General features: G+C 38.1%; 1 protein-coding gene across 1 annotated transcript in view; it reads left to right on the top strand.

The window, feature by feature from the left end:
- Positions 1-12,986, top strand: part of LOC122791026 (coiled-coil domain-containing protein 102A-like) — a 295,863-nt gene that overhangs the window by 108,488 nt on the left and 174,389 nt on the right. Inside the window, exon 3 of the mRNA XM_044058790.1 lies at positions 6,685-7,004. Coding sequence (XP_043914725.1) covers positions 6,685-7,004 — 320 coding nt within the window. The remainder of the gene's footprint in view (positions 1-6,684; positions 7,005-12,986) is intronic.

The raw sequence follows: 12,986 nt of genomic DNA, 5'->3' as shown, positions 1-12,986 counted from the left end.
TCATATTACCAAAGTAAATGATACACATAGAGATGTGTACCTGCTCAGTATTATACAAGTTACAGTCAAATATATATTTATTAATTACATTTTGTATTTATAGTCAAATAATTTATGTCTAATATTTTGCAATTACAGCTGTTTATTTGTATTTAATGGTACTTATATTATATTAAATGAGTACAGTAGCCATACAAATACACAAACATCATGGAATAAAAGAAATACATTATTGAGATTGGAGACTGCATTTAATTCTATAGTTACTGCACAGAAGGACTGTGTTATAAATAGTATATTGTATGCTCATGTTTACAGTTGTTTAAAGATTTTATGTTATTGTTTCACAAATCAATGTTTGCCTAATCCCAGATTTAAATAATTATGTCATTATTTTATGATTCTAATATGAAATATCGAAAGACATAACCCAGTCTTCCAAAATGCCAGAAAATAATGCTTGGAAAACATAAGGGCAAAAAAATCAGTGTTCATTTTTTTTGCAGGGGGACAAGCTCCCCTAAACCCCCCTCGCCCCCCAAACTGATATCTACCAACTCCACAGTCACAGCAACTAAAAGAAGGGAGAAATCTTTCTAAAGAAGTGAATCATTCCTGGTGCATACTTAGAAATCGCACCAGGAATGACTTCCCTATGTAAAACTGCAGTAGTCGTTCTGACTCTTGCATTTTTTTCATGCTGGAGAAATTTCACATTGACCATTTGTAGGGATACTTTGTTTTAGAGAGTACTGGTAAAACATGCTAGTAATGTTTAAAAAGTGTGTGTTTGAATAGTCCAAAAGTTGTTTTCTTTAAAAAATTATTAATGCTGTCTTTTGTAAGTAGTTAATAAGTATAAAGAATGTTATTAAAAAAAGAAAATTATCTTTTTTGTTGATATATCAATGTTGTCCAATATAAATCTTTTATAACATTCACAGAAACAGCTCATGTCCAGTAACTTGACACTGGAACCATGTGTGTGTGTGTGTGTGTGTGTGTGTGTGTGTATATATATATATATATATATATATATATATATATATATATATATATATATATATATATGACTTGTTCACCAATAATACACAGTTATGACATACATTGACTTTTAAATATCATTTTCCTTTAGAAAAAAAAAACAAAGAAAATACAAACTGTGCTAGCCCTAATTCCATCCTACCCTACTACACTTATGAGGGGCATTTTTAGGATAAATCCCCTTAAACATAATGAAAGACATATTTGTTTAATAAAAGAAAAGGTGGTGAGAAAGAGTGGGTCAACATGCTTATTTCTAAGACAGGTCTAACAGTCCATTATACCTCCATTAAAAACTATGAAATACTTTCTTCTGACTGGTGGACATTTTTGTCAGAGGATTTGATTTAATGTACCTTAATATTTTCTTCAAAATGGTGTAAATACTGACCTCTATTTTGGACAGAAGTAAGTCTAACCTACTTTTCTATTCTTTAGCTAGGTGCAATTGACAACACCATCAATATCTAAATATCTGACTTACTCCAACAGTGTTCAGAAATCTGAAGGACAAATACTAAAAATTCTTAAGGCCAATGTATCTGTCCCATATCTGTTTTAATTAGATTGTTTCCATCTTCTTTGGACATTGATGTAACTCCAAAACATATCCTTAATACCTGCCTGTTCTTGCCCACATCTCCAACGCTACACTCTCCCTTTCTGAAATGATTTCTGAGGAGTAACATACCAAAGATGCAGAATCCTTGATTGTTGATCCCATAAATTTGAACAATGTTTCCATCGATTCCCAAACCTTTTTCCACTGAGTCTTTGTCAAAGTAAATCCCTCTTCTGCAACCTGGCTGTTACACACTTTGTTTTCCTCTGGTGTATGTTAAAATAAATCCATCGTCCTCAGTGGCATTCAATATTCTTCCATCTAACCCAAGGTGCTACTCTATTCTTACTGCCCCTTTGAGATTCAGATCTACTCCCATAATACTCCATTAAGGTGTTATACATAAACCATTGGGATTGAGGTATCCCGTAGTCAAGCTCTAAAGAATGAAACAATTTTAAACGTAACTGATATTTTCCAATATCCCCTCATTCAACACACGCTAACTCCATTCTGTGATGCCACACTTTAGCCATATTTCTCTATCCCAGCACCTCTCTCCATTTCAGATTCCCTAATTCTATCATGAACTTTGCCACAACTCTAATTGTTTAATCCACCTAATACATTATTTTCCCAATCTTTCCTAGAGTGGATGAAATTGTTCTATTTTTCTGTCACAGCCTCAATAATTGAGCTAAGTTAAAAGCCAAAGCATAACTTGGAATGTGATGGAAGCTCCACTCCTTCCTGTCTAGGGATCAACAACCTTTTCTTTGCAATTGGATACTTGGATTTTTTTCTAAAATACAGTCTCCACACATTCTTGAAGTTCAGGGAGGCATGAATGTCAAGCACTCATTGGGATGTTAAGTATGAAATAACTTATGTTAGCAGAGTATCTTCATGCCCTTCTAAAGGGCTGTCTAATTATGAAAATTAAATATCACAATAAATGACACCTATGACCATAAGTCACCAGGCCTTCGAGGGGACCTGAGGAGTATCAAACAGGTAGAAACACTCTCTAATCTCTAAAGAAAAACATTGATTTACAGCCATAATGTAAAGTAATGAAAAACATGCAATAATAAGTAAAAATGATTACAAGAATGCAAATCAATAGCTTTCAATATATACCAGAAATCAATCACCAGAAATGTAAAATTAAACTGCAGGATAGGAGCCCATTATTCTAGAAAAACTAATAACTAAGCTTTCCTAATCTAACTAAAGAATACTGTCCCTGATTTAATCTAACACATAATAGCAAGGCCAAGGCAAGCCTACAGTTTTTGGTGAGTTCTCTTTTCTTGGGGTCCACTGACTGCACAGCACTTGACAAACTGCAGTCTCAACTAATTTGTAACAGTCAACTGTTTGAAAAAGTTCTTTTTCTGTCACTCAGCTGTTTATTCACTTAGCAACCAGGAACATTTTAATGACATCACTCTCTGTTCAGCTGATTCTCCACAGTTTGTACTTCAGAATGTCCCTCTCAAACACGCTCAGTTAGAAATCTATCAAAACACTGACAGATTTTCTAAACATCCTGTATATGCAGGGAAATAGCATTTAAAAATTATTTACATTTCACAATTAGACATGCTGGCATACAATGCAAGTTAATCTGAAAATATACACAGATATCCTGCTAGACATGTTAACACAGATGATAGTGTTTTCATTTTCTTCACATGCCCTACTTTTCAAAATGATTAAACTTCAGTATTCCCCTATTAAGTAGCAAACTGATTATTACCCCAAATGTAACAACAGAGACGCATCCATACTTAGTAGACTTCCCTCTGGATTCACAATAAGAAAGAGTACATTTTCCAGAATTGGTCTCACTGCCATGAATCAATTACCAAGTAAAATATACAACCCTACCTTCTTCACTTCTTGACCTCATTATTACAACCCATCCAGGCACTATCTCCTCTGTCTCCATTAACCAACCCAATTTCAGTGATTATTACCCTATCACATTCTCCTTATAAAATCTACAAGTCAAATATCTTTCACAATTAGGCCCCTTCATGAAATCCCCATTCCATACTCAAAGCTTACTACCTTTGACTGGTCCCCATACTCTTTTTGCTGCCAACCTTCCCATCAATAAACTAACATACTTACTACTTTCACTTTTGGGCATCCACTTCCCAGTGATTTCAAGGCTACCAAAAGACCCCAAGACAGACTGCTCACTGAAGAGCTTAAATCCCTAATGAAATTATGTGATGAAGCCTGGGAAATGTGGAAACATGACCTCATTCCCAAGAACCTAGACCATTGCAAACCTCTCAGAAATTTGACCAAACAGGCCACTGGTGGATACAAACCAAACACCTACAATCTAAACAGACCTACCTTCTCCACTTTCCTAAACATTCTGGGAAGAAGTCAACAAACTAACAGGAAGATTCTCCTGAATTGAATTATCCAGTCATGGGTACATACTGTACCCATCTGGTTAATTTACACCTTATGGTTTCCTCAGAAAATTCTCAAGCCTTCCTACATTTTCACCTACAACCACACAACAAAAAGAGCCTACCCCCCCCCCCTCCAAATTTCAATCCACCTTTTTGCTTCACAAAAATTACCTATTAGCAAATTTTAACCATACTTGAACAGATTTGCATGGATTCAGCATCTGGTTCTACAGTATCTCCACTTGGTTCTTGTACTGTAGAAATTTAATCAGCACTACTCTTAAGCATATTTCTAACCTTTGCCTCACTACTAATTGTATGCCAGCATTTGGAAATAATCGTTTGTCAGACCAATACCAAAATAAACCAATCCCTCTTCTTTCAGTCATTTCCACCCCATCTCCATTGTACCCACTATTGTTAAAATTCTTGAAAAAAAAATCATATGTAACCCACTTGCCACTTACCTATAAAAATGCCACCTGATCTCCATCAGATGACATGGATTCTGTTTTGGTAAGGACATTGACTGCTCTGTGGAGCCTGACTGATAGGATCTTAACTTATATGGTAAAGAAAAGTTTACTAGAGCTCTGATTATTGACTTAACCTGTACCTTTTACATGATCAACCACCCACTTCTACTTCTCCATCTGAAAGACATTGGGGTCAGCCATGATGCCATTGCATGGTTCAAAGACATTCTGTCCAATCTTTCATTCCAGGTAAAGATAGGACCTAGTCTTTCCAACAGTTCTCTCACTCACAATGGAGTTCCACAAGGCTTCATTCTATCACCTCTTCTAGTCAAAATCTTAATCAACAAGCTTCCATTGGACCTGCCCCATGTACCGCTACTTCATAGTGCAAATGATATGGTCATCTATAGGTCTGATCCCTCACATCAGACAATTGAAACTCAACTTCATAAGGACTTTCTTTAGATACAGCATTAGCTAATCTCCAATAAACTATTGCGCAATGCCACAAAAAAGTCCATGTTACTTGGCACCCATAAAAGATTATCCAAATCCCAGTTTAATATCATTGACTGTGATAACAACTACATTGAAACTAGTGCCTTCTTTAGATATCTGGGGAATAAGCAAGACCAATCGCTAAACTTCCATGAGTAGACAGAAAAAGTGAGAGCCAAGATCAACAGTTTATTCTTCTGGGCCAACAAAATACCTCAGTTCCTCTCAATCCAGCATGGATTGCTATTAGGAAAAGGCATTCTCCTGGTCCAGCTTGAGTATGGTATCCTCTTGTTTGCATTGGCCTTTGTCAAAAACATTACCACCCTTCAGACCCTGTCCATTAATACACATCACTTCATAGATAACTCACCATAGAATGAACACTCTTTCAAAGTCCGTCTTCCATTACAGGTTAAATCAAATTATCTTCATCATGGTTCCTTATCTTCAAAATACTAAAACTTAACATGCTATCCCTCCCTTTCTCTTCCAGACTTTTTACTATCATTCAGACCTATAACCTAAGAAGCCAAGCCAGAGCGGGTCCCTCCCTACAAATCTCTTCTGTCAAAGTGCACCTACTAAGCATTACTTCTCTGTACTGGCCCCAGAACTATGACAATCACTTCCTCCTGATTTAATTGAGCATACAAAGTACTCCTTGTTCAGGACACAGTTCAAACAGTACCTGCTAAAACAGTTTTAAAGCAACTGTCCATCTCAATGATATGTTGCCTAAACTGACATTTCCACTTGCATAGAACCTTTACCTCCCACATATCTGATCCATCTGATTGACTCACTTATACTAAACTGTTATTTAGCTTACCACAGCATTACTTCTCTAAACCCACTACACATAATGTAATCCCCTCTTTCACCTTATGAGTCTCTTATTACCTTCTCTAACCTAACAACTGCTACCCATAACTCCCCAGCTTCTACTTCTCCTGCTTTAACTCTTTTTTTCCCATTTTCTATTCCAATTATGTAACTGTACACATATTTTGTTTGTTAGGTCATCTGTGTAGACATTGCTTGTCAGATTGTCTATGCTTACTCATAAATGTAAACCATTGTTATTTGTATACAGTACATTGTTTTGTTACCTTATGATATAACTCGGCTTGAGCCTGAATTGGTCATTGTTTGATCAGTGTTCTACACTGATAAACAAATTTAAATAAAATAAAGAAATTTTGGAAAACACAATAAGAAATGTCTGAAAGGGTTTAAAATAAAACTGAAGCACCTTCATAAAGAAAATAAATATGGGTGCTTCCAAGCCAATGGTTACAAGTACTCATTTTGTGACTATGTTGTATACGCATACACTTCAACAGGGGCACTTTGATGAGTTGAGAAAATGCTGGGTTCATGTTGTATCACGTGTATATAATCTGTGCATGCTGTATAAATTATGTCATATTCTCAAGGTTATAACAGTTATCAAATGTCTGTATGAATTGATCAAGACTCCTATTTGCAAATATTATGTGATTGTCATTTGTAAACATGCTGTGCTGATATTACTATGTGCTATATGCTGTTTTACAATGTTAATATGGATTTTACCTGTTTATGATATAAGGAAGGGTCTGTGTTGTCCACTTAAAGACAAGATAAATCATAAATAAGCCAGGCACTTTTCTGGTTCCAGGTTCTGAACTCAGGAAGTACCATCAAGCAAAATCTTCATGGGGAGATGGCAATGCAGACAGCCTGTCGAGAACGACTAGACAGTCAACAGCAAGAAACTGAAACAGAAGAAAGGAAAAATACATTTGTAGAGAAGTTCCCTAGACAGGATGCAAACAAAGAGCAACAAACTTTTGCAGATCAGACAAAACAAAGCTCACCTTTGCAGGCAGCTATGGCACAGAGTTTTGGCAGACAAGAACCAGTTGAAGATCGCTACTTGATTCGGCATCTCAGGCAGCAGTTAGAAGAGGCCCAGAGGCTCCTTCTGCAGGAAAGACAGTAAGATGCAACATTTAACAACATCACTTATAGAATAGTTTTGTTTGTGGCATTATAATCCATTAAACTAAGAGGATTAATGATAACACTTTGAAAGTCATGAAGTATTTAACATACTAGACAGTTCTACAACATGTCAGATTTTGGGTGACATGGAGATTTCAGATGCTGAATGCCTTGGGTCTTCATATCTATAACAGTAAATTCCAGTAAGAGATTCTATTAAAAAAAGTAGTACTCTGAAAGGCATTGGGGTAATTTAGTTGCTGAGTAACATAGTGAGTTTTAATATACTCTTATACTTAAAAAAAAAAGAGAGACAGCGTTCATATGTGGAAAGTGTAATAATTCAGATGTAGATGGCTAAGCACACTATTGCCTGTGACGGCACTTGGGGTGTATTTTTTTTTGGTGAACTATTTGGTCCCTCTTAAGGATATCACAGCACTGGCTCAGCCCCCAGTGCTCCTTGTTCATGCCAGTTCTACCAGCTTGTCTCATACACCTGCCCGGACTTGTTCCAGAATCACTAGGGGTGGTCGCTGTTATTAAGGATGACTTGGAGGTTGACCATCTTGGCTTCAGTCTCAGGGGGTTCTTTATTTGCCCTACCCATTTTCCTACCTCGTTCCTACTCTCATCACTTATATTTGAAGGCAGGTCCCCTCTTTGAGCCATGCCTCCCCTAAGGGAGCACCAGTGACAAATGCACTCCCACCTGGGATGGGTACCCCTCCCTGCCGTTCTGTTAGTCACCGGAGTTGCTGATCAAGCCCGGGCCAACTGGGCCATAGTCAGGGCTTTATCCCTCTACTCCATCAGACTGGCTTTCACTGGGAATGTACATTAATATAAAAGCAAGTAGTACAAAAAGATTAAACATCTAATGATGAAAGTAAATATCATATCTAGTTGGAAGGGGGACTAGTCAAAGGTGAAAGAGATAAAAAGCAAACTGACAGGCCACCTTGCATTTGTAAAACATGGTTAAAACTATATTATGGGCTTACACATTAAGGAATATGTCTTAAACACTGACTAATGTAGGAAGATATTTTAGCACTCACATAATTGTACAGGCAGTAGATTATAAGAAAGGTATTTTTCTTCCATCTTCTGGACCATACGGATTCCTTCCTCTGCTGCCTTACTGGCTCATTTATCTCCATAGTAACTGGCATACATTCCCACATCATGCCATCATTAGGCTTCTCCTTTCTGATAGGACGGCCAGGCTAACCTTTCAGTGCTCAGACTTATTGCTGAGTGGTGGCAGGTGGGACTAGCAAGAGCTGTTTTGTATAGTGGTACTGTTCACAGTTGGTCTAAATCTGTGGAAGGCATTGTAGCTCTACACTGCCGGGATGCTCTCCACAGCTTTAAACAATAACTTAGTAACAGTACAAAAGTCTGCATTCTCCAGGATGAAGAGAAGTTGGAGGGACTGGAGTTTCTTGTTTAGACTCCAGGCATTGAGCAGTAATACCTTTAGGTTTTCTAGGGTTGGTTTTGCTATGTCAGAAGGTTTGTCAGTTTGATATTGCCTAAAATAAGCACAGTGTGGGGGGGTGGACCTTATTATAGCCAATATTCAAAAGCCTAGAGGGGACAGGTACAAACCATCCCTGGGGCAGGTGCAGACCATTCCAGTTGTAGAAGACAACCTTTGATGCAACATTATTTTTCTATCACTAATGTAAGAAAATATCATGACTATTAGTATTTTGATAGAAGAATCATTGCTTTCTATACCATATAAGTCACTGATTTTATTGCCAAACAACTGAATTTGACTAGGTCTTCTACACCCACACAAACAGCAAACTCAGAATTCTGTGACAAACAAAAACAAGGTTTACATGGACATAAGCCTCCCACACTTCATGCAACGGGGCACTGCCTTTTTCACAACCCTGATAATTAAACTCAGTTTTCAAAGTAACTACTACTTGAGGCAAGGGGTGTTGTTCTATTGCAGTTACTGCCTTCAGAACAAGATTTACATCAAAACAAGTATACCTCAAAGCTGGGCAAACAAGATGTCACACACGAGCATTTCCACATCCAAATAATCATAGGCAAAGTCCCACATCATATTCTTGCAAAATGCAGGTCCCCCTCAATGACCCAAGAAACCCTTAATACATATTTAAACTTACTGGAGACCCTCACCAGTCAACCTAATACCATATTCATGGGTCACTGCAACTACACCACTATAAACTGGGAATCATACATGACCCCAGACTTGCAGGCCCAGAGTGGTGGACTGGACTTTACCAGTATAAACACTCTGGGCCAAATAGTCCATAAACCCACTAGCGGCAAAAACATAGTGGATCTAGTCCTCACTGACATGGGAAAACACTGGACCTCCCCCCGTGTAAATTCCTCTCTGGTAAAATAAGACCATAAACCTGTCTCCTTTGAAATAAAAATAAAAGCTGGAATCCCTGCTAACCCTGGAACATTTAGGAGCTATTCTAAGGCAAACTTCCTACTATTAAGTCATAACCTGGCAAAAGTTGAAGGTCCCCATACCCTAAGAACACTGCTGCCTATGCAGAATTGTTGGCAAAGACCCTGTACAATCATGTTAATGGATGCATAAAGACAGATACGCCTTCCAGGAATAAGCACAGAACAAACTCTAAAAAAAAAATCAGGTCACCCTGGTGGAATCCTAACATCAGTAAGTTGTATAACGAAAGGAAGAAAGTCATGGTAAAAATTAGGAAGTGCAACTCCCAGCATGATTAAAAACTCTCATCCATCTAAACAAGCAATTCAGAGGTCAAATCAAGTCTACCAAAGCCAAATTTGATGTAAAAGTAGCCTTCCAGACCAAGGACAATTATAAGAGTTTCTTTAGTTATGTACGCAGCCTCAAACGCAGTACATAACAAAGTGCAGAACTAATTGTAAATGGAGCCATATACACTGAGCCAGAAGGTACAGCAAATATACTGCCCGACAAAGTCAGTTCCCATTTTACTCCTCTCTCCCCCAGCCATCCCTCAGGAAATACCATCAGACATATTTCCCCCAACTGTAACTAGGCATCAGGTCCGTGACATGTTCTCCAAGGCCAATAATTCAGCAATGATGGGTCCCAGTAATATCCCAAGGTGCCTCCTAGATGGCATGAAACTTGACCTATCAGAGTCACTAGATGCACTACTTAACCATTGCCTCCAGACAGGCTTCATGCCATGCAAATGGAGAACTACAGTGATCATCCCTATACATAAGGGTGGGCCATCTATGAGCCTTGGTAACTACAAACCCATAAGTCTGACTAGTCTCATAGGCAAAATCATGGAAAGAATTATCATGGAAATGATTAACAATGACATAAGAAATCTTCAGACACTGTAATCAGCCCAGTTTAATTTCATGAAGACAGCTCATGCCCACTAGCCTGGTGGACCTCTTCAAGAAGGTTAACAAACAATGGATGAAGGTAAAATGGTGTATATTGCCTACTTTGACCTGGCCAAAGCATTTGTTACAATACCCCACTTGGGCTTCGTAGACAAACTCACTGAATTAGGCATAAACCTCTATGTCACCCTCTGTAGATGAGTGAACCCAAGAAGTTAGGATAGGGGAATCCACCTCCACAAAAAGGCTGGTCACTACCGGAGTCCTTCAGGGATCTGTGCTGGGTCCACTCCTTTATGGTATCTACTTCTCTGAAGTCTAGTCCAATGTCAAGGGTTTCTGAATGACCAAATTTGCAGCCAATTGCAAATTAGGTGAAGTAATAGAATACCCCTAAGACATTAATATCCTCCAAGAAGGACTGACTCAGAAAAATAACTGATACCAGAGCCAAGAAAAATAACTGATACCAGAGCCATGGTCTAAAAGTCAATGCCAAGAAATGCATAATAGCATACTTCAGAAAGTCCGGTGCCCCTGGAAACTACCTCATTGATAACACATTCCAAGAGAGTAGGCTTAGTAGTCAGGGTTTGGGGATGCATGCAAACAGTAAGTTGGTCTTTAACAATCATGTGTCTACATTAGTAAGGAAGTCATTCTATGTTGTGCAACTTATTAGAAAAGGTATGGTATCTAGGTCCAAGGAAGTTGTCATTCCACTGTATTACACCCTCATCAGACCAATCACTGAGTGCAACACTTTTTGGTATGTACCTGACCAGGCATATGCAACAACTGGAATGTCCACATAGATTCATCATGAAAATGATTCAGGGCATAAACAGCATGTGCCTAACAGATTGCCTCAAAGCCCTTTCCACATATTCAGTCTCCTACAAACTGCTGAGGCGGCGATCTATGCTTGGCATACAAGACATCTTTGGATCCTACTCTAATGAAGCGTCTGCATGTCTGCAAAACAAATAGCATCAGAATTACCTAATCAAGGGAATTAAACCTTGCTTGTGACATAAGTAGGACATGTTTGAGAAACAGCTATGTATCCCAGAGACTTCTCCTGCTCTGGAACAGGCTTCCCATCCACGTGAACCGGTGTTCTCCCCTAACCCAATGGATGGGCAATCAGAAATTATCCCCTGGTCTGGCACCTATGTCCTTAATGGACAGAGGTAGCTTGTAAATGGTCGCCCACCCAAGCTTGAGCCTACATACACCCCTCAGAATCTTAAGATTGCTAACACTTATAAGATACATTTGGGATGCATAGTTAGGCTTAAAAAAGCCCATGTGGTTGTTAGCCTAGTGTACACCTATGAATCTATGAGAACATGCTCCATTTTCTCCTACACTCCACCCTGTTCTTGTATGCTAATAACCGCACTGGCAAGCCTCTACCCTCATTGCTATTACAGTGTGCTATATTTGCACTAGCTTAGTTGACATATTTTCCTTGGTCAAGCCTATTTAGTTTCCACCAGATGTTACTTCTGTGGTGTACAGTCTCCATTCCTTACCTCCCTTCCCAGAGACAGGAAATCTAGCCATCAGTCCATTCCCTCCCAGCATTTCCTCATATGCAGTGTGCACTACTTGAACAGCGGTCACCTGATTTGTAGTTAGAGCTAGAATTTCTATATCAACAAAGCAGAAAAAGCCAGGAGTGCCTGAGTCAGTAATAAAAACATGGTGCATGCTGATCTTGCCACCGCCAACTGAATACGGGGAATTATAGTTTTACAAACAGAACAGTAGGCTCTAAGGGCAGAAGTTTACAGCTGAACATTCCACATCACGTACAGAGAATTGTCATGGCAACATAGACACTTCTTGAGCCTAAGAACAGGGACTGCATAGCAACAATAAGAAAAAAATATTTAGTGAATTGTGCCACTTTTGCACCAAAGTCCCAAACAAGTCACAAAATGAGGACAGTCACTCATGCATGCTGTGGGCAATTACTCTACTCTTAATGTTATTTGCAGATTCATAGATGCCCTACAAAGGTAAGTACGTTTATATGTGAGTGACTGTTTTAACTAAGTATAGTACATTAAATAACTATTTTTTGTTTATTCATGATTATGGCATGTTATCAGACATTCATGCAGATATTTGGCTCTATAACTATTTTTTATTTATTTATGCTTATGGCATGTTATCAGATGGTTATGTACATATTTGGCTCCATGACTATTTTTTGTTTATTTGATTATGGCATGTTATCAGACGGCTATGTACATAATTGGCTCCATAGCTATTTTTTGTTTATTCATGATTATGGCATGTTATCAGATGTTTATGTACATATTTGGCACATGACAACTTTATCTACATCCCAGGAACATGAACAAAGTACTAACATTTCCCCAAACCTGTCATGTTTATATGTTTATGTTACTCCCTAACAACATAAGTAGAAGTTTACACATGAACGCACAGAAATACGCACAGTACCAAAATACCATAACCCACCTAAAACAAACCCTTCAAAGTCAAGTCTACATTTACTATTGACAAGCAAAGTAAAACAAGGAGTACACTTCTCATTCATTGTAAAAAAAAAAAAAAAAAAAT

This window comes from Protopterus annectens, chromosome 16.part0 (genome assembly GCF_019279795.1).
Source record: "Protopterus annectens isolate FY-2018-M chromosome 16.part0, PAN1.0, whole genome shotgun sequence".
NCBI classification, from domain to species: Eukaryota; Metazoa; Chordata; order Ceratodontiformes; family Protopteridae; genus Protopterus; species Protopterus annectens.
This window is presented reverse-complemented; position numbering and strand designations above follow the sequence as displayed.